Source organism: Periplaneta americana, chromosome 5 (genome assembly GCF_040183065.1).
Source record: "Periplaneta americana isolate PAMFEO1 chromosome 5, P.americana_PAMFEO1_priV1, whole genome shotgun sequence".
Lineage (NCBI taxonomy): Eukaryota > Metazoa > Arthropoda > Insecta > Blattodea > Blattidae > Periplaneta > Periplaneta americana.
In genome coordinates, this window is record NC_091121.1 from 72,195,532 (window position 1) to 72,220,071 (window position 24,540).

General features: G+C 36.2%; 1 protein-coding gene across 2 annotated transcripts in view; it reads right to left on the bottom strand.

Annotated features, from left to right (window-relative positions):
* Wnt2 (Wnt oncogene analog 2) overlaps positions 1-24,540 on the bottom strand; it is a 662,858-nt gene that overhangs the window by 249,315 nt on the left and 389,003 nt on the right. For both annotated transcript variants that reach the window (XM_069826005.1, XM_069826004.1), the window contains one exon: positions 1,148-1,377. In XM_069826005.1, the coding sequence (XP_069682106.1) occupies positions 1,148-1,373 (226 nt within the window). In that variant the 5' untranslated portion in view covers positions 1,374-1,377. The remainder of the gene's footprint in view (positions 1-1,147; positions 1,378-24,540) is intronic.

A 24,540-nucleotide genomic window follows, 5' to 3' on the forward strand; every position in this document is an offset into this window, starting at 1 on the left:
ATTCATAAACTTGTTAACTTTTTCTTGTTCTCTCTCTTTTATTTTATTGCTGAAACTCATGTTTACAATATCATGCTCTTTCAACTACATTCCTTAATAAACAATCTATTTTTTGTGTTAGATATTTGACCATTTTTTTTAATGAATTCATTTTTTATCAGACAATCTATCAAAGGTAGAGTAATGATTTTGCATCATATTGTAGATATGACATGCATAAATACACACAAAAAATTTCATCACAGAATGTTGGATACTTTTTGAGTTAAGAGGGAAACGCTTCATCACTGCACAGTGAACTTTGAATTAAAAAAAAATACATATATATATATATTTTTTTAAATCGTAAAACATGTTCATAATATAGCAGAAGGACAGTGTTTTACACATACTAATTTTCATTATTGTACAAGATGCAGTAATGGAGGAAAAAGAAAAATGTTGAATATTTCCAAAATTTTACTCCTTTAAGCTGTACCTAACTCCTTAAATACGACGTTGCAAATGTTATAAAAAAATATTAAGTGTTCCTTTTACAAGCTCAAAGTATTCTTTTGATACAAAATTTATTTACTTATTTAATCTGGTACAGATAAGGCCGTCAGGCCTTCTCTGCTCCTCTACCAGCGGATTACAACTACAATATGAAGAATAAAATTACAATTAATATTACATTTACAATTACAATTACAATAAAAATCAAAGTACGCGTACGGAAAGTCTATCAGTAGATAATTATGTCAATGAGTTTTTCCTTTTTTTTTTTTTTTTTTTTCCAATTCAGCCAGTTGAACGCTACTGTCTAAAAGAGGATTCGGTATCACTCTGTGATTGTCATAATTGTTTCAAGTTTCTTTCGGAAAATACTCAAAAAGTTGTTATTTAAAATCGTACTTTAGGTGGTATCCACTGGTTTTGAGTAAAATTGTAGAACCGGTACTGTAGTGGGGAATCGCAATATATATCAATCATTATTCTCTAAAACGGCTTTGAAGGGTTTCTTTCAATTAATTTGTTTAAAAACAACTAAATATTTTCCTTCTTTCTCTCTAAATGGAATCAAAAAATTATGTTCATAAAAGTTATTCCAAGTCGGGAGTAATATCAAAATCTAGGCACAGTATTAGCTGGAAACAGTTGTACTCACCAACGACGACGACGTGTCCGAAGACGCTGCCACTGCCGATGGCGGAGCAGTTCCAGCGCCGGTGTCGAAACTGCTCCTGGCACTCGAGGGTGCCCAGCCGCACGCCGTCTCCCACAGCCACCATGGCGTCCGGCGACGAGCGACACATGTCCCGCTGCCGAGCCGTCAGCCCGGGAATGCGTCCGCAGATCACGTGCGCCTCCAGCGCCGCCACCACGCTGGACATCACCCTGTGCCAACGACAAACAACTATGTGAGACTTCAGTGTATGTTTAATCAACAGTCCGAAGAGTGGTTGGACCCTCATAAATAACACCACTATTGAGGTAACTATGCCAGGAGATAATGGGATAGAGTGGCCAGTTCCTTTCCCCCTCCATAGCATACATCGCTGACTAGTAACATTTCACTAATCAGACTTAAGATGTATGCAACAGTTGTTCTTCCTCTTACACATATCGTGAAGTGAGATGTACTGCTTGATAATAAAAGATGCCGGTAAGACCTCAGTATTAGCAGTTTCTCTCTTCTTATCTGTAAAATATGTACTCAAAACCACGAAACTTGGAAGACTGAAAATAGCTGAAACGTTATTTCTAAGAGCTGGAGTTGATTACACAATGAAACCTGTTTTAAGCTGCCATAGAGAGGTCTTTCCAAACAGGATCGTTTATACACGTAGGTAGATTACCACTAAATTAAAATAATTTTAATACAAAAATTAGCTCTATTTCGCCGCATGACTAACTATATTAAAATGAGCAATCGTTTAAAATCACAGTTATATTGTTTAAATTTAGTCAAAATAATAACATCGTAGTATAGAAAATATAGTACAACATGCTGACATTTTAAGCCAAACAGAAAATGTGATGTTTGATCATATACATTACACACTCATCAAATTAATTATTGTATATAGATAGACAGAGACAGAGAGTGACTGACAGGCACACAGGGACAGAGAGTGGCAGACAGAGATAGAATAGACAAAAATAAGGAAGGAACAGAGACAGAGCCAGGACAGACCGAGAGAAAGACGGAACAGACAGGGTCAGAACAGAGACAAAACATAAGAGAAAGAACTAGAAGAGACAGAGACAGAACAGACAGAGACAGGGACTGAACAGACAGAGGCAGAATAGATAGAGACAGGGACAGCACAGACAGAGACAGAACAAACAGAGACAGGGACTGAACAGACAGAGACAGGGGCTGAACAGACAGAGGCAGAACAGATAGAGACAGGGACAGCACAGACAGAGACAGAACAGATAGAGACAGGGGCTGAACAGACAGAGACAGGGGCTGAACAGACAGAGACAGGGACTGAACAGACAGAGGCAGAACAGATAGAGATAGGGACAGCACAGACAGACAGTACAGATAGAGACAGGGACTGAACAGACAGAGACAGGGACTGAACAGACAGAAACAGGGGCAGCACAGACAGAGACAGAACAAACAGAGACAGGGACTGAACAGACAGAGACAGGGGCTGAACAGACAGAGGCAGAACAGATAGAGACAGGGACAGCACAGACAGAGACAGAACAGATAGAGACAGGGACTGAACAGACAGAGACAGAGACTGAACAGACAGGCAGAACAGATAGAGACAGGGACTGAACAGACAGAGACAGGGACTGAACAGACAGAGACAGGGACTGAACAGACAGAGGCAGAACAGATAGAGACAGGGACAGCACAGACAGAGACAGAACAAACAGAGACAGGGACTGAACAGACAGAGACAGGGACTGAACAGACAGAGGCAGAACAGACAGAGACAGGGACAGCACAGACAGAGACAGAACAGATAGAGACAGGGACAGCACAGACAGAGACAGAACAGATAGAGACAGGGACAGCACAGACAGAGACAGAGACAGAACAGAATGAGGCAAAGACGGACCAGACAGAGACAAAACAGAAGAGAAAGAACTAGAAGAGACAGAGACAGAACAGACAGAGACAGGGACTGAATAGACAGAGACAGAACAGATAGAGACAGGAACAGAACAGACAGAGACAGAAACAGAATAGAGACAGGGACAGACCAGAGAAAGGGACAGAACATACAGCGACAGATCAGACACAGACTGGAATTACAAAGACAGGAATTACAAAGACAGAAACAGATAGAGACAGGGACAGAACAGACAGAGACAGAGACAGAAACAGAATAGACAGGAACAGAACAGACAGAGACAGAGACAGAAACAGAATAGAGACGGGGACAGAACATACAGCGACAGATCAGACACAGACAGGGACTACAAAGACAGAAACAGACAAAGACAGGGGCAGAACAGACAGAGACAGAGACGAAACAGACAAACACATAATCAGACAGAGACAGAGAGTAATTAGCAGGCAAGCAAACAGACAGACTGAGATAGGGAGTGATAGGCAGAAAGAGACAGGGACACACAGTTAGTTAGACAGACAGACAGACAGACAGACAGACAGAGGTAGATATATTTACGGTTATTACTACCATCGTTCATTCGGAAGGCCCGGGGTTCGATCCTAACTTGGCTTTTCGTGGTTTCCCCAAATTCTTATACAGTATGCCAATGCTGGATTAGTACCAATTTCAAGGGACACGACCCGACTCTTTCCCAAGCCTCATTATCCCTTTATCACCACCTCCCCGCGAGAGGCCTGCCACTTGTCTGACAGTAGTGCACTCGACAAAACTGTTCCCGTATGTACGGCGGTAAACCACTGTATGGAAAACTCCTGTAATCAGCTATACAGAGTAAACAAATTTATCCAAATGCCGTTTGTTGCAAAAGACAGAGGAACTCACTAAGTTTGTGTGGTGAACAATAATCTCCACATGTGCAACTCGTGTGGTTCGGCAGGCAGCCATATTAATGTATCAACACGAAAATGTCAGCAATAATGAATGGAATAACATGAAATTTAACAACTGAACATCTAGTGGAAATCACGACGAGTAGAATTACGGTGTTGCCACCACAGAAACTGGTGAGTTATTTCTGTGGCCCCTGCAGAAAACAGCATTTAGATAAACGTATTAGTTACTGAGCTATGAAACTTTCTTATCGGTAGTGTTCTTCCAGGAAACCAAGGAATAATTTTCTGTGAGTTTATACCACATTCAGAATTTAAAAAAAACATCGATAATAGTTATCATAGTTACCTTTAAGGATTAGTGACCAGTAGTTCTAAATATTCCTTTAGTTTTACATAGGCCTACAACGATCTGACTTGTAGCACTGTTGATCATTTAATAAATGAATACGCTCAAAATTTCATTAGGCCTATAACTTATAAGCCATTCATATTTTAAGAGCTATATTACATTCAAATTCTGTTTTCATGAATAGAAAAATAGTTATATGAATAATAAATAGCACTTCATGTATATTTCTTAAATAACTGTCCAAGAAAATAAAACATAAACAGGAAATTAATTGAGAATGTGACAAAAACATTGATAGTAATCAAGGATATAAAATATACAAGAGCGAAGTGTAATTTTTGGTACAATTTTTCAGTGTAAGGGCAAGAGAAAATACATACGCATTCCTTTAATCTTTTAATAATCGAGTATGATGAATCTTGCCTGTGAAATAAGTCTTTTACTACACAAACCTCAACATTAGGGTGATTTCTCCAATATATTACATACTCAGCGGTAGCCGGCAATGCAAGAAACAGGTAGGAGCAGTGTGATAAATATCGATCACACACTGAACACCTCACCCTGCCAATTAACAGGAGCAGCAACCTGAGTGCCGACATGTTTATGCGGCGCTTTAAGTGACAAAGGCGCTGGGAATGTGGGTTCGGGGTTCATATTAATAAATAATGTCACCGAGCATTAAGATGTCTGACGTGAAAGCCGCCGTTCGGCGAGATCTTGCTCCGAACGTGCTCCTCGTTGTCCAGGTTCAACTTATAACAAGAATTTATCTTGAGATGCCCAATAACATTTCACCGCTCGCCAATATTCTCTTAATTATACTGAAAAGTAGGCTGCAATCTATCCTTCATATTATATCCATGCGTCCATTTTTGGCGTCCTTAAAAATATTCAATATGCAGTACTCAACTACTTTACGATCCTTTAAGTCTTCAGGCGATATTCAGAGTTGATAAAATATGAAAATCAACGGAATATACAGAGTGAACCGTATGTAATGTTATTAATTTCAGGGGATTATTCTTCGAGGTATTTCAAACAAGAAAGACATTTCATAGCGCGTTTTAGGAAAGCTATTGATTTAATTTCCAATATCCTCAGTCAATTTAAGAGAGCTGTGTATTGTAATAATAAATGATTGAAAGAATTTTAGTTTTGTCTTTTAGATGTGCAGAAATTTGATCAGAACGTAACTTTTCGTTGTGCAAAGTTTTTCAATGTGTTACATTTGTTCGGATCAAATTTCTGCACATATGAAGGACAAGACTAAAATTCTTTCATTAGTTTATTATTATAATACACTGTTCTCCTAAACTGATAGCATATTGGGAATGCAATCAATGGCTTTCCCAAAACACGCTATGAAATGTTTCATGTAGAACAACACTGTATTTCCAACACTTACCTATTTAGAATTCTAAAGTATCCGACGACATTTAGTATTGAAATATTTACTTAAATGTATTAGATTATATTAGGCAATAGAACATAGCGGAGACGTAAAAAAGATGAGAAAATTTCATGGAGACTTCAACGCCCGTAAAGAACAGATGCTCTGTTCGTGAAATAATGTTACAACTTGAAAACAGCGTCGAAACCTACACCAATACACATTTTGACACAAAAATTCACTCAATGGTCACATTAAAGGTCATACTTTCATTCAAGATTAAAATATTGTATAAAATATTTCTTTCGTGATTAAATTAATATATTTCCGCTATCGCCATGTTATGACTTTAACAATCTACATTAAAATACTACATAATTTCTCAATAAGACATACTCCCGTATTTCATGCTTCTCGAGAAAGCATAGGAACATACTGGCATATTTACAATTGAAGATGGATCATTAATAGAAAGAACATATCGTTCTTTAATGAGTAAATGTTCCGTACTGTAGCATCGTGGTCATGCCTGTGTTCGAGATACGGAATCAGAGCTGGTTCGGTTCAGGTGGAAGGAATTTTCTCATGAAATTTCCGTCAATGTATGGGAAACGGGCCCACTCAGCATCGTGATGAATTTGGGGAGCTACTATAGGTAGCAAAATCCGGTTTCGAAAACCAGCTATAATGGAGAGGAGATCGTAATGCTAACCACACGTTACTCCCTTACTGGTTGTATAATCAATCATCTCTGCTGAGGCATGTTGATGTGAGGCCAGTAGTAGGTTGGTTGGCCTTGGTCCTTGATGCGCCGTCAAAAATTATTATTATTATTATTATTATTATTATTATTATTACTATTATTATTATTCGATATTTATGATAACCTTATATTTAGATTCTGATATCGCAATGAAAATTTATCTAAAGCCAATTTTTAAATTTATTTCGACCTTACTCCGAAAGTAGGCCTACACCTCCTAGATCCCCCTGAAGTAGGGATTAGACATGAACAACGATAGAGAAAACGAGACTAACAGCGCCCGCAAAGCCGAAAACCCGCACGACAATGTTGTATTATTTCGCGTCCTTGACGTAAAGACTGGTTGTGAGTGTTCCGAGACTCGATATTGATCATCTCCCGAAGTCTCGAAGTCAGCAGCTGTTTATACCTGGCTGAACTTTTATCTTCTTTGGCAACTGTTATATATGTATAAACAATCAAGTAGCCTGAACGATTTCGAGGGAAAAATTGTTCCGGGGCCGGGCATCGAACCCGGGACCTTTGGTTTAACGTACCAACGCTCTACCAACTGAGCTACCCGGGAACTCTACCCGACACCGATCCAATTTTTCCCTCTATATTCACAGAGCTCAAAGTGGGCTGACAACCCTTAAGCAACCAACTTCGAGTGCACACTAACTCCGAGTGACTTAAATTGTGGTTTTCTGTTAACGAACAGTGACGTGTATTATGCAAATCAACTTTACATTATAAAAAATAAACATGTATCCATTTCATATCACAGGAGATAAGAACACTTCAGGCCAATACAAGCCCAAACTGTTTCTGAGTGATTTTTGTATTATGTAAGATAAATTGTCAAAAGACAAGCTTTACTTAGTATCGACGTAAAAATATTTGGCTATTAGAAATTATTATAAAGTCAAAATTGGGTAATTAGGTTTAAAGTAAAAAATTTGTAAAATACAAAGTAAAGTAGCAATTAATATGTCCTTCGTGCTATTCACTGACTACTAATATTGTAAATAAACTGAATATTAATTGCTACTTTGCGCTGTATTTTACAGAAAGTTTACTTTAACACTCATTACCCATTTTTGACTTACATCACTTCTACTCTCAACGGCTCAATTGTAGGTTTCTTAACAATGTAGATGATGAGAAAACGGATCATTAAATGAAGCACATTTAATATTACAGGGATAGGGATCCAAAACAATCTTAAATAAATTGCGTATTAAATAATAATGCCATCTATATTCTCAATTAGGGACGATGAAATTACTAAGTTATGGTTCGAAATGACGGAAAACCAAAGACAAAGACATTCACAAGAAGCGCAGTTTATATTTCTTTCATTGCTCGACAAGTATTTAATAACTCACAATATTCCGCCTTCAAATCAACCAAATGTTGGGAAGGGATGGGTCTATTGCATGTTAGGTGAGTAAAGATCCCAACCATATTGCATATAAATCACCAGTTCGTCCAGTAATGGAATGGCCTATGGTACTGCATGTTGGGATCCTTACAGATTAGAACATATTAAGACACTAGAAAAGATTAAAAAACGGGCTCTAAAGGTTTGTCATAATAATTCACCATTAAAATGGGACACACTCACGGACAAGAGAACGCGAATTCGATTATGCGCAATGTACAAAACATACAGAGGTGAGCCTGCCTGGAGAGAAACAAAAAACAGGTTGCAGCCGCCAAATTACTCTTCAAGGAACGACCACCCATGTAAACTGAGGGAAAGAAGACAGAGGACGGACACTGGAAAGTTTTCTTTTCTCAATCGTACTATCAGGACTGGAATGCTTTACCTGCAGACTTACTAAAGGCTTTACCAATAACCAAAAAGTATTTAAAAATAGGCTTAAGGACTTTACTAATAGACGGTAGTATATTATACGCACCATTTAAAGGATGTAATTGATATTTTATTATTTGAAGTGTTGTAACAGTGAAGAATTATGTTCTGTCAGTGAAGTGTGTTTTGTAAGTGAAGTGTGTTTGTATCAGTGAAGTTTTATAGTTTATAGTGGCAGTGCAAAGTACAGACCGACTATTTAGTCCTGACAGCTCAGCGACGCGAAAGAGGGGAAGTAATAGAGTAGTGGGGAGAGATCCGCGGTCGGTAAAGGAATGCAGTACAGCTTAATTTTACTAGAAACATACCGCTTTACCGCACGCATGACGTCCGATCGCTCCGACGGCAAGCTAGAGACTAACCCAAACACCCCTTGGCGAAACTAAATGGATTCGCCTTACCCAGGAGCACATCCCCGGGGACTGTCAGGATTAAATAATCGTACTGTATTTGAACACTGAAATGTTTTTGAAGTGTTAGAGAAATCAAGATAGTATCAGTGAAATGTGTCGTAGTACCAGTGCATTGAGTGAGTTATCAGCGAAATGAGTGTAGTGCTGAAAGGTACTTGTGCAGGTATGAACATAGCCTATCGTGCTCGTGCGTTTTAGTTCGAACTTAGGATTAAGATACATAGGCCTATCAGATTTACTTTAAATGTTATTTTATGTGATCGTGCTTAATTTAATTTAGGATGCTCCCTGTTGTTGTTGTTATTATTATTAGTATTATTATTATTAATTTATTATTAATTATATTTTTATTAATTGTGTTTGTTATTAACGTCATTATTGAGTGTAATTAGTTACCACTGCCACCCATTTGCAGTACCTATGAATAAATACATACATAAGCATACCCTTCCAACACTTTCTTTACCGAAATGCAAAATTAGACTGAACCTTTGAAACACAGCTTTTTTCTGTACTTAACCAGCAATGACGAAAATAAAAGAGTTATTTTCTTTGAATGACTGTCAGGATTTTCAAGTCATCCCAATTTTATAAGCTTACTTGTTTGGGACGAAATAATAAGTCTATACTTAGTAGACAGATTCGCAATTCAAGTTGCTGAAATAATGATGCAAAATTAATGCAGGATAAATATGAATAGCAAGTTACAAATAAACCGCAATAAATAAATAAAAATTAAAGAAGTACCTTTAATATCTCGTCAAGGCATCAATTACAGTAGGGATAAATTCACGTTTTTACGTAATAATAATTACCTCATTATTATTTCACGAAGTTGGTGAGCCTGTAGTTAAAACTAATTTGGTAAAGTTGCTGATGATAGGTATAGGAGCTTCTTAACAAGAGAAAAACAAGAACATGGAAGAATGCGCTACACACAAACACGCGTGTTAGTTTGAGGTGAAAATTGCTTTTAGTTGGCCTCGATTATGATGCTTAGGGCGCATTATATCATCAACACGACTATAATTCACTCTAATTGGAAAGTCATTTTCATGCATAATGATGGAATCAAATACCCAGATGTAAAGCAACAAAAAAATTCATGTTATTTTTACAAGTTATTCGGGGCGGTGGAATAAAGGGGCGGGGAGGAGAGAGGGGGTGGGGGAGGAGGAGAAAGAAAATGCTGCAATTCATTTACATTGGAATGTGAACCACAAGAGAAGTCGTGGAACTGTGGAAGCACAACCTGTTCAAGGCAGCACGCTCTTCTTCCATGTTAGTGAAAACAAATGATACCTTGCACAAGTACAGTCACCTCGCAAAATTTGTCTCAGACAACCAGAGTAGGCCTAGATGTAGATGTCTAAGCAGACGCAATTTTCTGTATTACTTGTTAAGATGCGTGTGAGAGGAGAGAATAACGGAACAAAGTATGACGACAGATAAACCTGTACGAATTGTAACGCTAAGGATATATATTGAATAATGAAGTTAAATGTCCTTCATTAACGTCTTTCATATAGTGCTACTTCATAATGTATGTATGTATATATGTATGTGTATGTATTTATTTACACTGCAAGTGGGCAAGCACCCGGTGGCAGTGGTATACACAATATAAACAATACACAATAAAATGATAAGCAATACACAATAAATTTACAATACACAATACAATTATACAATACACAATACAATTTTATACACAATACAATAAGAATACACAATATAATTTAACATAATAATAATAAAACATAAAAATAAAATACCTAATTTTACATTACAACCTACATAATTATGTATAGGCCCTACATAAGTTTCAATAGTCTTTCACTTTACTCTCATCTCACTCACTGTAGCGGCACTATGACGCATTTCACTGAAACTTTAGCACATATTTCACTGACACTCTATAACACATTCACATTTCACTGACACTATAGAACACATTTCATTTACGCAATAAATTATCACTGATCGGAACTATTCACTGCACTGTAAAACCATAACTTCACTGACTCACCTCGCTTCACTGATACAACAGTTCAAATAAGTCAAATAATTACACCCTTATGCATACTGTACTTATAAACAGAACTACATTTAAACTAAACATTTCTAGTCTAAGGCCCTCTTACACGCTATTTTTAAATATTTTACAATTCAAACCAAATAAGTAACTCGTCAGGCTAAATAAATACATGTCACCTTAAAAAATTAAATGTTAAATGTCACCTTAATTTTAATTTGCACTTTATACACAACTTTTTAAATTATTCTTCAATCTCCTTAAGGAAGGACAGCCCTCAAAGACCGCTGCAGGTAGGTCATTCCAATCATTTATAGTTCTATTTAAAAATGAGAATTTAGCTACATCCGTTTTCTGTTTCCTACATTTGATTTTAAAATCATGATCGTTCCTACCATAGTACGTTGGCTTTTCTAACCGAGCCGTTATGTCTACCCATGCTTTATGACCTAGATGTGCTCTATACAATGATGTTATTCTAGTTTTCCTACATCTGTTTTACAAAGTTTCCCATTTAAGTTCTTTTATCGTATCGTTTCCATCTTCTCTTTTACCTTTAACAAATTTAGCTGCCTTATACTGGATTCTTTCTAAGGAATTTATCTGATATATTCTATAGGGATCCCAACATGTAGTTCCGTATTCCATTAACGGTCGCACTAACGTTAGATATGCTATTTCCCTCGATTTGGGGCTAGCCTTTCTCAAGATTCTCATAATAAAGTGAAGTGCCCTCCATGCTTTACCCGTAACATTATCAACATGCTCTCCCCAAGAAAGTTTGGAGTTTAAATACACTCCTAGGTATTTACAACATTGTACTTGCGGAATTACAACACCACTGAATTCGAAATTAAGACTAGTTTCCTCTAGGGTTTTACAAAATGTTATAGATTTACTTTTAGAACCATTTATTTTCATCCTATGCATTAACGCCCAGTTATAACTTTTATTCAAGTCTGTTTGAATAGCATCTAAATCTGAATTATTTCTAATCGTTCTATAGATAATGCAGTCATCTGCAAATAGCCCCACATTTGATGTAATATTCTGGCATAAGTCATTTACTTAAAGGTTTATTTATAACAAATAATGTAAGATAGTTAAGTGTAGCATTTAAGTTTTATTCTAAGTCTCTGTGTACCGCCTTCGTCACCACCACCACCACCACCACCACCACCACCACCACCACCACCACCACCACCACCACCACCACCACCACCACCACCACCACCACCACCACCAAAGAGAGGTCAGGGTTATTTATTGCTGTTCTAAAACTCGAGTGTTCCTTTTCCCTCTATCCTGATCTGAAATTAACAGTTTCGCTGTCAGTTTATCTTTAATGACGATATCCGCCGTTAAAGGCTGACCTTCCAACGCTCGCACTCGGCACAAAACAAAATCTGTACAAAACAATTTACAACATATTTTTAGCTTCAGAACACTAGCCAATTAAAGAAATGACACTTATGAATAGTTCAGTCTCTATTTGTAAAATTTTTTACCCTTAAAACTAAGGAAAAAAAGGTATTTTAATAGCAGCTTCAAATTAGTGTAACTTTGAAAATATTGAGATTAGGACTAATGCTTATATGACTTTTTTGCTCAGAATGTCTTCGGAAATAAGCTCCGTATGTGACGGTAAATCCTCGTGAATCACCCTGTATTTCACTAATCAGGCTTAAGATGTAGGCCTATACATACAATTGTTGTCCGCACCTGTGGAGTAACGGTCAGCGCGTCTGGCCGAGAAACCAGGTGGCCCAGGTTCGAATCCCGGTCAGGGCAAGTTACCTGGTTGAGGTTTTTTCCGGGGTTTTCCCTCAACCCAATACGAGCAAATGCTGGGTAACTTTCGGTGCTGGACCCCGGACTCATTTCACCGGCATTATCACCTTCATATCATTCAGACGCTAAATAACCTAGATGTTGATACAGCGTCGTAAAATAACCCAAGAAAATAAATAAATAAAATAAATACAATTGTTCTTCCTTTGATACATATCGTCTTGTGACGTTTACTGCCTGATAATAATAATAATAATAATGATAATAATAATAATAGTTACTTAATTACAAATAGTTTTCTTTTTCCCTCCGGCCTCACAACTAACACTCTATATGCATTTCTGAATTCGCCCATACGTGCTACATGCCCTGCCCATCTCAAATGTCTGGATTTAATGTTACTAATTATGTCAGGTGAAGAATACAACGCAGTCGCGGACAGCCGATAAGGGGTGGTCCTCCAGCTTGGGGGTTGGGCAAAGGGCTAACAACCCAACACCGTAAAAAACAGCTTGTTAAGAAACCTTCAAATAAGCCTCTGAATGGGAATAATAATAATAATAATAATAATAATAATAATAATAATAATAACAATAATAATAACTGTGACGACGTTCGCCGACAGTGCAAACTACAATATCTGGCGTTCCACATTGTAAACTGACATGGAAATCTCTGAGCCACAACGGATTCCAATTCTTATGCCGGATTGAATCCTCTCAGTTCACGCTCCACCTCTTAAGGCTCATTCACAATGAAAATTAAACATAACGTAAGCGTTAACTTAACGTTACAGTAAAATCAAGAAGTCATACCATCATTCACGATGGGAACATAAACATAACCGCAAACATACTTGGTAACCATGGAAACATAACGACGCCATTTCCTCATATTCTGTCTTATACTTCAGCGCTCCACAATTGTGTTCTGTTTGCAAATCACGTAAGCATAAGCATGAAAGTTTGGAGTTCGCAAACTTTCATGTTAAGTCTTACGGTAATGTTTATATCAATGCTTATGTGAATCATTGTGAATGATCCCATTTGGTAGCCTGGGCGCAAACTTCTGTGTTTATGTTACGGTTATGTTTAATTTTCATTGTGAATGGACCTTTAGTTTCCCTTTAGTCCAACACAATATGTGCAGAGGTGCACTCATTACGAAATGAGCTCCGTCTTAAATCACTAAGTGATTATATACGCATATCATATTATAGCGATGTACCGAAGTACATATGATATTTCAATCAGTGTGTTGAACATTGTGCCACTGTCACACATCTGTGACACAGTGCATGAGGGTTGGCCACTAAAGGGAAACTAAGAGGTGGAGCTTAAAATGAGAGGATTCAGTCCGGCATCGGAATTGGAATCCGGTGTGGCTCAGTGGATAGAGCGTCAGCACGTAGAGCTGAAAACCAGGGTTCGAATTCTGGTGCGAGAGAGAATTTTTCTCCGCTCCACCGATCCTTTATCATATGATAATGCAGAATTCCTGCATAGAAATATCTTATGTACTTCGGTACATCGCAATAATAAGATGGAGAAGAAGTTGAACGAAATTAATACCGGAGAGAGAAGGAAGAAAAGTAATATAAAATGAAATACGAAGAAGGTAGGGCTACACAATAAAGAGAAAAGACAAATGAGTGAAATGAAATGAAAATGAAGGTGAAGGAAACAGATACGTTAAAGCGGATGAAAATACATAGATGGATAAGGAGGAAGGGAAAAGGATATCAAGTTTGAAAATTTTAAATATGAAATAAATTTGAAATTTGGAAAAATAAGAGTGAGAAAAAGACAAAAGGAGGCAGAAGAGGACTGGAAAAAGATAACTTAAGGTTACGAGAGAAATGACTACCAAAACTAAAAAAAAAAAAAAAAAGTGCGAACCCAGGATTCAATATAAAATAAAAAAGTCACACTATCTAAAATGTGGGAGTGGAGTCCATCATGGTCTGAAAAGGGTCGACAGACTATCGGACTTCGATTTAGAACATAAATACCGATCATCAGAAGCCGATACTGCCCGGACTCTGCAATGCTATCAGGCTTGTTCTATCTTGAGCGGGGTCAAACGATCGTCGTTTAATTGAAAAGCTATCATGTGTTATAAGTTAGCGACTTGCTTTGTCTGGTTTATACACACAGGTTGCCGCATAAGGTAAGGAGACAAGGGTGGACCATTCAGGTGCAGGTAATAAACTTTGAATTTATAATGTTTCCGATAATACTTTATATACAATAAAGTCAATCAATTATAAAACTTCGCCTCACGTACTTGTGCCATAAACACGAAGAGGCCTGCGTCGCAGTTCAGTCGCTAAGTTGATAATTAGAGAGCAAGTGAGCTGACTTAGTTTTAACAGTCGTTGGGAGTTCAAGTGATTATGCAACACTGAATAAGGATCAGCCTGGCACGTAATGTCGAGCAGACCACAGTTATCGTGCATCGATCTCAGTATAAAGCAGTAACATAGAATTTCTATACGATGTCAGGCTCATATGTGTAGTACGATTGTAAATTTTTTTATGCTTAAGTGCAAGTTGTATAAACAAAATTGATGTACGAATATTTACTGCTTTAAAGTGAAGCACATTCGGTTGTGATGCGATCAATGACTGCTCCTGGTATATTTAATTTTCTACAATATTTATAGTTTTGTATTTTATTATGTATTAATTTTAATTTCGAGTTTGTTACTTTTACGTTTTATTATTAGTCTATTATTATTATTATTATTATTATTATTATTATTATTATTATTATTATTATTATTTACTACCTGTTATTTGCTGATGATCTCAAAATCTTTCGCACAACAAATAGTCCGGCCGATTGCCAAACTCTTCAAAATGATATTAACTCTATTGAGCTTTGGTCTGACAATAATGGAATGAAAATCAATGACACAAAAACTTTTGTCATTTCGTACTCAAGAAAAACTACCTCCATAAAATTTAGTTTTTCTCTTAATAACGTCTGTATTATTAGGAAAAATTCTATTAAAGATCTTAGAATATTACTTCATTCTGAATTATATTTTCACGATATATTTATAATCATTCAATAAGAATGCTTGGTTTAATAAGGTCTATAACTTATTCTTTTTCTACTCCTGCGTCTGTATTAATTCTATACTTTACTTTGGTTCGATCTAAGCTTGAATGTGCATCTGTAGCCTAGAATTCCATTACTTCAAACTGATTCGGTGAAATTGGAGAATATTCAAAGACAATTTATCTCTTTATGTGCTTTTCGATTTATACCTAATTCCTTCGACTTTAATTATGAGATTACTTGTAAATATTTTAACTGTTGTAGTCTTTATTCTAGACGTCAAAATCTAGATTATCAATTTTTTTGCAAAGTTATGAAGGGTGATATTGATTGTGAGTCTATCATAAACAATATCAGCCTTCCTATTCCTACAAAGGGTTTAAGATTTCAAAACATTGTTTACAACAGAAATTCAAAATCTCTTTCTCCAGTCTGTAGATCCTTTTAAAGTATAGTTTCGTTTATTAATATTTACTGTCCTTGTTCTCAATTTTATTTATGTATGTTTTTCTTGATTTAAAATATTATTTTATTTATTTTTGCACCTTTGTATCTTCTGTTTGTATATTGTGCTGAACTATAATTGGCCTCTGGCTGTTGTTCAGCACACAAATATTAATCAATAAAAAAATTAATACATTAGCAGCAGCAGCGGCAGTACGGTAGTAGTAGTAGTATTGTAAGTCATATATTAAAAGCACTTACCTTCTAATACAGAATTACGCCTATTCAGGTAATGATAGATTGTTATTGTAAATAAATTTCTCACAATACAGGTCGTATCAAGTAGGCCTACTGTGGATCGTAGAATAATTTTAATCACTACTGTAAGTTCAGCAGTATTGAAATAATGCCTGCTGTTTAAATTAGGCCTATAATGTTAATATTCCATAGGTTGCTTAATTTCTTCAGTGATTTCCATGTCAGTTTACAATGTGGAACGCCAGGTGTTGTAGCTTGCACATTCGGCGAACGTCATTACATTGACGGCTGACCTTCCAACGCTCGCACTCGGCACAAGCGACATTCAGTGTTGGACGACCAGCTGGATTATTACGTTAATGTTTTGCTTGCAATGCACTGCAGCATATTAGCGCCTTATTGTGAATAGAAGCGCAGTATTTACATATTCCTGTATGTTATATTGACGAATTATTATTATTATTATTATTATTATTATCATTATTATTATTATTATTATTATTATTATTATTATTATTATTAATTAAAATTTGGTTGTAAGAATACAATAATTATGAAATGAATTGTCAGAAAAATAATCAATGAAAGAAGCGAGAAACTAAGAAATTAGAAAGGGATTAGAAATACAAAACATGCAATGTATAAAAGTAAAATACGACATCACATACAGAACAAAAAACACACTACAAAAACATCTTAACACACAGACAAGACACACAAATAAATACAACTTAACAGATGTACACAAACTATTTTGTAATAGTTGTAACGACTCCTACATTGGACAGACTGGAAGATCATTTCGAACACATTACAAGGAACATATCACAGCTATAATCAAACCACACAACAATTCAACCTACGCAGAACACATCACAAACTCCAATCACAACACGGCAACATAGACACTGACATGGAAATACTACACATCCCGCCAAAAGCCACAAACTTAACACTCTAGAACAATATGAAATTTACAAACATACAAATACACACCCCAGCACATCCTGAACATTCAATTCAATTTCAAAAACATACATCCCTTTCGAAAAAATCATGAACACATCACACCACGACAGGGAACCAGAAGATAGAGCGGGACCTTCACTAGGCTTCAGACAATGAAGAATATCACTTCGAAACTAGTCAGCCAGGTAAATTCCTCATAACACAGCATAAAGTTACAAAGTTAGTCAGTGATTATATAAGTGTTGAAAGTGCACAGACAGAACAATGAAGAAAGATTTTAGTTGAATAACTTGCGAGAAGAAAGGAAGATCAATTTCAAAATAACTTGAGAGAAACAAAATTTGTGAGCCTGAGCTCTGAAATGATTAGGATGACGACAAGAACGGTGATGAACAGTTTAAGCCGAAATTACAACCCAAAAAATGTATTTTCTCGAAGTCTCAATAGAGAATATGTAAGTATCTTCGTTTGTAAGGGTTAGTGAACACATCATTTTGTTTTAAGCGATGGCATTGCGCCATGCTAATGTCATGATCACGGAGTTTTATTAGTTATGGATGTGTGGTGTTTATTTGAAATCTTCAAAACAGTGAGAACAGAACAGGCTTCAATCCTCAGAGACTGTTGATGATGGTAATGTTGGGGAACAGTTTTACTGTAATCATTATCAATTGTTTTCAAAGATCTCGGTTAGGGAATAGAGATTTATCTTTGCTCCACATGAACTAAATGCGTGTTCCATTTCTTGCGTGGTCTTGAGGAATAGTCTGGAGCTATTATGATCAAATAGAGAGATAGTTTAGGTATTTGCAATCTCTAGCGTTGTTTAAAAATTCTCAGAAGCATTAGAGCAGAATGGACTCAAATAACCAATCCTCGAATATTTATGAAAATAACGATATAACACACCATACATTAAAAAATATAACTACTCTTACTATACTTAAAGCAACTGATTAGTTAGAAGAATAACACTAGAAATAGAAGAAGAAAAAGAAAAAGAAATAAATTATAACCAGTGGCGGTGCGTTAATAAGAGCACAAGAGCACGTTAACACCTTGCTTCCATTAATGCACGACTAGTTTTATTATTTAATACCGTATTGACGTAGTGGGGATGTATAATATCAGAATCCAATATTTTAAACTTCCCGCATCTTGCATAAACTTCTTATGTAAACTTGGCAACATGCGTTCACGTACAAGCCGTGCTCTTTTCAAGGAGGTTACAGAAATTTCACGCATGCGCGGAGAAAATTGTCTTTCGCCGACCGCTTATGACTCGTCAAGAGCACAAAGCGTTAAGTGAACAGTGAATCTATCCTACAGATGTCAGGTGCATCGATGCCTATTGTTCACGTGCTATATCTCGAGGAGAAAATTTAATAGTCTGTTTTTTAGCCTAACGATATTGTGTAGATGTGTGTGCAGTGCTGCTACGAACGTGTAGTTTGTGAATTACTATACTTGTGTTAGCATAATAACATAGTTTGGCTTTCAAACACGTCCTGGCTGACTGTGATGGTGGTATGAATTAAATATCTGTATGGTGGTGCATATTATTTAAGAATAATATTTACTGGCATGTATTTATAGTAATCAATCTATGTGAATGGATTACAGTACTGGTATAGGCTATAGTGTATCAGTGTGTTGTGAACCAAAATATGTTATTGAACACACGCTTTTGTAAATAACGGCACTGTGGTATGTATTAATTTTTAACAAACGTAAACAATAAACTCTGTTCAAGCAATTTTGAACAGTAAAGAACTAGGTAAACTGGCGTCCCAAGGAAAATTGGAAATAAAAAGACTAGATTTCATCATCATCATTATTATTATTATTATTATTATTATTATTATTATTATTATTATTATTATATAGAATAAATCAACACTTTTACATATTTAGGTTGTTCAATAACATATGGTAAAAATATGTGAAATCGAGAAAAAATTAAATAAATTCAACTATTTCTGTGGAACAATACGTAGAACACTGGGAAAGAAAGTGAGAAAGGAAACATTCATAAAATATTATAAAATAGTGGCAATTCCATCCCTTCTATATGGCTGCGAATCTTGGATTCTAAAGAAAAATGAAGAAAGAAGAATAAAATATTGAAGCAGGTGAAATGAAATTTCTTAGATATGTTGCGGGTTATACACTATTGGACAAAAAAAAGAAATGAAGATATTAGAAAATAATTAAAAATAGATAGTATTCAACTAATTAAAGAATATCAACATATTTGGAAAGAACATGTAAATAGAATGCCAACAACAACTATAATGAGAGCAGCCATGAATTATAATCCCTCAGGAAGGAGATCATTAGGAAGACCAGTAAAACGTTGGCGAGATCAATTTTAATGAAGGCGGAACAGGCCGAAAGCCCTAAACCATGAAGAAGAGGAAGAAGAAGAAGAAGATGATTATTATTATTATTATTATATGTTTTGAATTTATATATAGTTTTTCAATAGTGAAACATTGGCATTTCATATTAGGTTAAATGTACGATTTCAAATTCTCTTCGATTTTGGAACACAAAATTGTGAACACACATAATATTTTATCATGAGCCGCCACTGATTATAACATAGGTCCAGCAATGTTTCAGTTTTTTATTCTTTAAAATATCTATGGATTTTACGCAAGAAATAGTGGACAGATTCTTCACATTAGTTATTCTAAAGTCATGGAAAGAATGAGAAAATATTTTCTGTCGTCAGTCGCTCTTATTTACAGGAATATTTAATCAGGAGTTAAAAGAAGATTGCAGAATTTCAAGAACGGGAATTAGAAACGGTTTAAGAGAAATCAATAACATTTACAACAAACTGTAATTTTATCTAGCGATGTGGAACTAGATTTAAGAAAATAAAATAAATAAAGGTAGCTGAGTAAATTATATTCTGAAACTGAACGCTCTGAATAGGAATTGCGAGTTCGACTGTTGCATAAAAACGTCAAAGATGCTCATTTTGTCCTCACCAGCAAGCAGTTTAAATGGTTTCACATTCCACACAAGCGAAAAATTCTGTCTTCTCCCCCACTGCAAGGTCTTGAAATTGAGCATGAATGCAACAGATTTGAAACATAAATTACGTCACCAGACCGCAAACTGCCGGATAATTGACGGGCATTTGTGCGGTGGATAAATGACCGCTGTGCACACATTCGACAGGAACACTGCAAGCAGGAGAGTGGAGGGAGCTGTAGAATTATCCAAGCATTTTAATGACCAACGAAATTGATGATTAATACCATTACCGTCCTCAAAATCATCAGCACCCACTTTCTGGATTGGATTAATAGTGCGTTCTGCTCTAACAAATGTGGAGATTTTAACTAATGTTAGGTATCAACAAGTAGTTGAACTTTTTCATAATGTACTCAAGAAAACGCATGGAAACCGCTTAATATAATTCACGACAAACAAGACAAGAGTATAATATCCAAGCCTTATAGTAGGAAAATAAATCTTAAATTTTTTTTGTAGAGAATCGAATCCTAACCACTACCGGATTTAGAACTATGGTCTGTCCAGGAGTCTGTGGAGTGACTTCCCGCATATGGGGGCGGAGTCTATCTGTGCCGGAGTGTATTGCGGTCAGCATCAGCTCGAGGGCGCTAAGAGGTAAGATGCTCGTGATAGAAGGTAGAGTAGAGTTCAGATAGAAATGATCCAGTCCCTGCAAGCGATTATTAGCTTCGATCAACCAACACCTCCCCTAGAGCGATCATTGGCCCTAGCCCTCCCACATACCACTTCCGCAGAGGTCTTGTTTCTTCTTTCTACTCCACGGACCATAGATATGATATCATTTGAGGTATAGTAATAAGTAGGCTATTTTCTACGGGAATATTGTCCAGTCACATTCGAAACCTAGTTACTACACATTTTCCATCTATCATTACCTATAAATGTACATACTTAGTCTTAAAAATGTCATTAAGAGTAACAGAAAGTAATTTCGAAGTAGACATTATTTCCAAACTGGTCTTTTTCACAATAGACAATATCTTGTCCACTCACTTACTTACAAATGGCTTTTAAGGAACCCGAAGGTTCATTGCCGCCCTCACATAAGCCCGCCATCGGCCCCTATCTTGTGCAAGATTAATCCACTCTCTATCATCATGTGCCATCTCCCTCAAATCCATTTTAATATTATCCTCCCATTACGTCTCGGCCTCCCCGAAGATCTTTTTCCCTCCGGCCTTCCAACTAACACTCTATATGCATTTCTGGATTCGCCCATACGTGCTACATGCCCTGCCCATCTCAAACGTCTATCTTGTCCACTCACTGGTACTTTATCTAAACTAAATTCTTCAATAATTTAAAAGTTGCTAGTAATGAGAAATGTTTTAAAAAATCCAGAATATGTTTTTAGTTGGTTATTTAACGACGCCGTATCGACTACGAGGTTATTTAGCGTCGATGAGCTAGGTGATCGCGAGATGGTATTTGGCTAGATGAGGCCGAGGATTCGCCATAGATTACCTGGCTTTCACCTTACGGTTTGGGAAACCTCGGAAAAACCCAACCGGGTAATCAGCCCAAGCGGGGATCGAACCCGCGCCCGAGCGCAACTTCAGACCGGCAAGCAAGCGCGCCTTAACCGAGTGAGCCACGCCGGTGGCTTCCAGAATATTTTATAACATAATGAAACCGTGAGGATAAAGTTCAATTCTATAAAACTTTATAGTACTAAATATTTATGAAAGAAGTGAAAAAACTCTCCTTCAGGCAAGCTGACATAAAAATGACATTTATCATGGGCGGGAAATAGGTATATTTTTCCCATAAGCCCTTACCAAGCACAAGCTACTTTTAAATGCCGTAAACTCACGACATGGAACCCAGAACTTTATTTCCCTCACAGACGAGGCCACGCTAAGAATTTTATTCCCATAGGCCGGTTCCAACCCGCGAACATGTGTAGGGCTGGCGTGGTTACTTCCAGACCATCGAGGACGAAAATAAAGTCATAATATAATATACAGTAGAGCCTTTTGTGCCAAAATAACGTGATATGAATACGACATATTCAATTTGTAATCCGTTGTTAAACTGTTGTAACAATATTTGTTTTATTCTTTGTTACTTAACCAACTAAATATGTTGTATGAAAAAAAAAATACAAATTTTACACATTATGTCAGTTTTTATGCAATTAAGAACATAATTCAAATACTTAGGGGACTCAGAACTAAAATTTACACAATAAACACCGTGATGGTATTCTGTGTAGGGGAGGAACAAGAATCATATTTCTTTCTCTTTGCTGTTTTCATGCCGTACGGCCCCAAACTCTCGAGTTCGCAACAAGGTGCTTACAAGGTTTGGGTCCATTGACTTGTCACAAAGTGGCTGTCTCACCCCCCGCTGCGCCCCACAGATACAAGATAGTACTTACCTGCAAACAGAAGTGGAAAAACATGGAGAGGAAGGAATCAATTTCCTAGATCCCACTTACCCAGCGTAAGAGGCCTATCGAGATCTCTGATACTGTACAAATATTTACAATCAGACAGGTTTGACAAAGGAGCAGCGTTTCTGCTTCTCTTGTAAATTTTATAAGGCCATATGTTAAATCACGAGATAAAAAACTTGCCAGGACCGGTGGAAAAATATACCAAGATTACGTTTATGAAGTCCATATTTGTAACCGACGCCTTTTATATTTCACTTATTCCGTTTAATTGGCGTAATAAATTAGTATAAAGTGGTAGCCATTTATGAGCTATATTTTTTTACGTAGCAATACGTAGAAAAGGCGCTGTTGGTCGTAGCAAGTGCAATTCTATGTAAACTTGGAAGATTATATTGCCAAAAAGAGGCAAGTATAAAACCATTAAATGCACGCAAAATAAAATGGTAGAAGTTCCTTAAATAGTGAGTCGAGAGAGGAAGTGGCCTATATGAATCTTTAGTTCCAAAATAATAGCAAATTTATGGTCAGAAAAGAAATATCTGCATGTTTAAGTCCCACGCCCGACGTTTTAGATATAGAGAATACATTTTACTTGAATTCCTGTTCATTCATTCATTCATTTATTTTATTCCATAGATCTTACATGAGCAATGAAGCTTTAAGATGTGGAACATGTCAACATTTTACAATATTACAATTACAATTTTTACAAATTTTTATAGTTTTACAATTTAGTAATTTTCTACAATTTTTACAATGTTGTACAATTTTTTTACATTTTGGCGAGATGTAGTGAGATGAGATGAGGTCCGAGGATTCGCCAAAATATTACCCGGCATTTGCCTTTTCGGTGGGGGAAACCTCGGAAAAACCCAACCAGGTAATCAAATCAATGGGGGTAATCAAATCAAAGGTGTTGATGCCAAGGACTCGCCATAGACCATCCGGCTTCAGTCCCACGGCTGTGGAAAACCTCGGAAGAAACCAAAGTCCAAAGGGGGATCCAACCCAAGCCCGAACGCAGCTCCGGAACAGCAGCCCAGCGAGTCTGCCGACTGAGCTACATCGATGGCTCTACTAAAAGTATACAATACATAGCCAATCAGATTATTAAATTTACAAACGCAAACGATCATTCATAAGTTGAGCTATATTATAATACAAAACAATTTAATTAAATTTAAGGCATAAACAATTCAACCAGTTGTGATATACAGAAATTGATAATACATATCATCCAAACTACTTAAAATTACAAACACAAACAATTTATCAGTAGAGCTATATAGATTACTATTCAATTTAAAGCATATACAATTCATCGGCCAAAACTATACAAATATATACAATACAAAGTAGCATACTTTCATTAAGCTATACAAATTTGTGCAATTAATATCAAGTAGATTAATTCAATTTATAATCATAAACAATTCATCAGTTGAGCTATACATATTACCATTCAATTTACAGTAGGTCTATATACAATTCATCAGTAGAGCTACACAGACTAGTAATCATTTTAAGAACATATACAATTCATCAGCCAAACTATACAAACATATACAATCAAATTAGTTCAATTTACAAACTTATTTTCGTTAAGCTATACAATTCATATGAAGTAGATTAATTCAATTTATAAGCTTAAACAATTCATCAGTTGACCTATACAGTATACTATTCAATTTACAGTACATACAATTCATCAGTTATGCTAAACAAAAAATACAATACATAGTAAACAGATTAAGTCAATATAAAAACACAAATATATTC